At 38.2% G+C, this 1,182-nt stretch overlaps 1 protein-coding gene across 1 annotated transcript; it reads right to left on the reverse strand.

Moving 5' to 3' along the window:
* Positions 1 to 335: 335 nt before the first annotated feature.
* LOC113766686 lies at positions 336 to 728 on the reverse strand. The gene has a single exon (XM_027310850.1). The coding sequence runs from the start codon at positions 726 to 728 to the stop codon at positions 336 to 338; it is 393 nt and encodes a 130-aa protein (XP_027166651.1).
* Between the last annotated feature and the right edge of the window lie 454 nt (positions 729 to 1,182).

A 1,182-nucleotide genomic window follows, 5' to 3' on the forward strand; every position in this document is an offset into this window, starting at 1 on the left:
CGCAAGCGAAAATCATATCTCTAAATAACCACCTTTGTAAAGTGTTCCACTTAGCCGAAAATAAAGTCAATTTAGGCAACTTTTATTCAGAAATTTGTTGGAAATAGCTCTAATAGCAAAAAAAAAAAAAAAAAAAATGGTTTCTCATAGACGGTAATTGGTAGAGAAATTGTGAATACATCTTGGAATTCCATTTCCATTCCACCTGCAGTCTTGTGTCGAAGACTTGAAAAAAAAAAGGAAAAGAAAAACAAATAATCACACCTTTATATCATCATGTCACCCTCGACGATACAATTTAAATGTGAGACGTAGTTGCTAAATTATCATATCTTCTAAACTGCCAAGTTTCGCTTTCTAAAGCCAACGAGCTCCTTCCCAGAATCTTTGCTGTCCAAGACAACGGCAGCATAGGTGTTTGAAGTACCATTTTCAGCTGCCTTAATGAGGAGGCCATACTCGGTTTTTGCTCCACTTTGTTGGCTTGCAGCCTTTAAAACATTTTCAAACCGGATATTTTCTTTCTTTTGCTTGTTGTTTTCGTCCACAGCAAATTTTCCTATCGTGACAACCAAAGGGTCCTCAGGGTCTAGTGCACGGAAACCATCCGCGGGGCCTAGGACCTCGTTGGCGTCATCGGCAGCCGTCGTCACCGAGATGTCGAAAAGTGTAGAGGAAATCAAGAAAGAGAAGAAGATGATGAGAAGAGGGCGGAATTCTTTTGCCATTTTGGAGGGTTTAAGTTAATTTTTCTTGTGAGTGAAAATGTGGGGCACGAGGAGGTTTTGGACCTCTGGTTATTTATGGCCTGAATTGGGAGGGTATGGTTTGGAATTTATAGCACTTTCAAGAAGACGGGATTAAGCGTTTTTTTTTTTATGAAAATTTTTGTTTGTTTTGGAAGGATATCTTAAATGATATATATAATTGTAAATCTTAAATTGAATGTCGACTTCTTGGTTAAGTCATTCATTAGGGTATATCCCATTTTATGCAAGGTTATTCTTCTTGTGCTTTTCATCATTTGTTAAACCGTACAAAATTATCAAGGAGGCATTACCATTGTTAGGACCGGGCCAGGAATAGACAAACTCAAGTTAGCACAAAGTAGGCGGTATAACCGACCATATAATAGATAGGCGGTAGATACCAGCCATATAATAATTAGGCGGTAAAACCGAC

Source organism: Coffea eugenioides, chromosome 3 (assembly GCF_003713205.1).
Source record: "Coffea eugenioides isolate CCC68of chromosome 3, Ceug_1.0, whole genome shotgun sequence".
NCBI classification, from domain to species: Eukaryota; Viridiplantae; Streptophyta; class Magnoliopsida; order Gentianales; family Rubiaceae; genus Coffea; species Coffea eugenioides.

Bases quoted from the DNA above. Each gene is read 5' to 3' on its own strand.
- LOC113766686 (XM_027310850.1), bottom strand. From the start codon at position 728: ATGGCAAAAGAATTCCGCCCTCTTCTCATCATCTTCTTCTCTTTCTTG.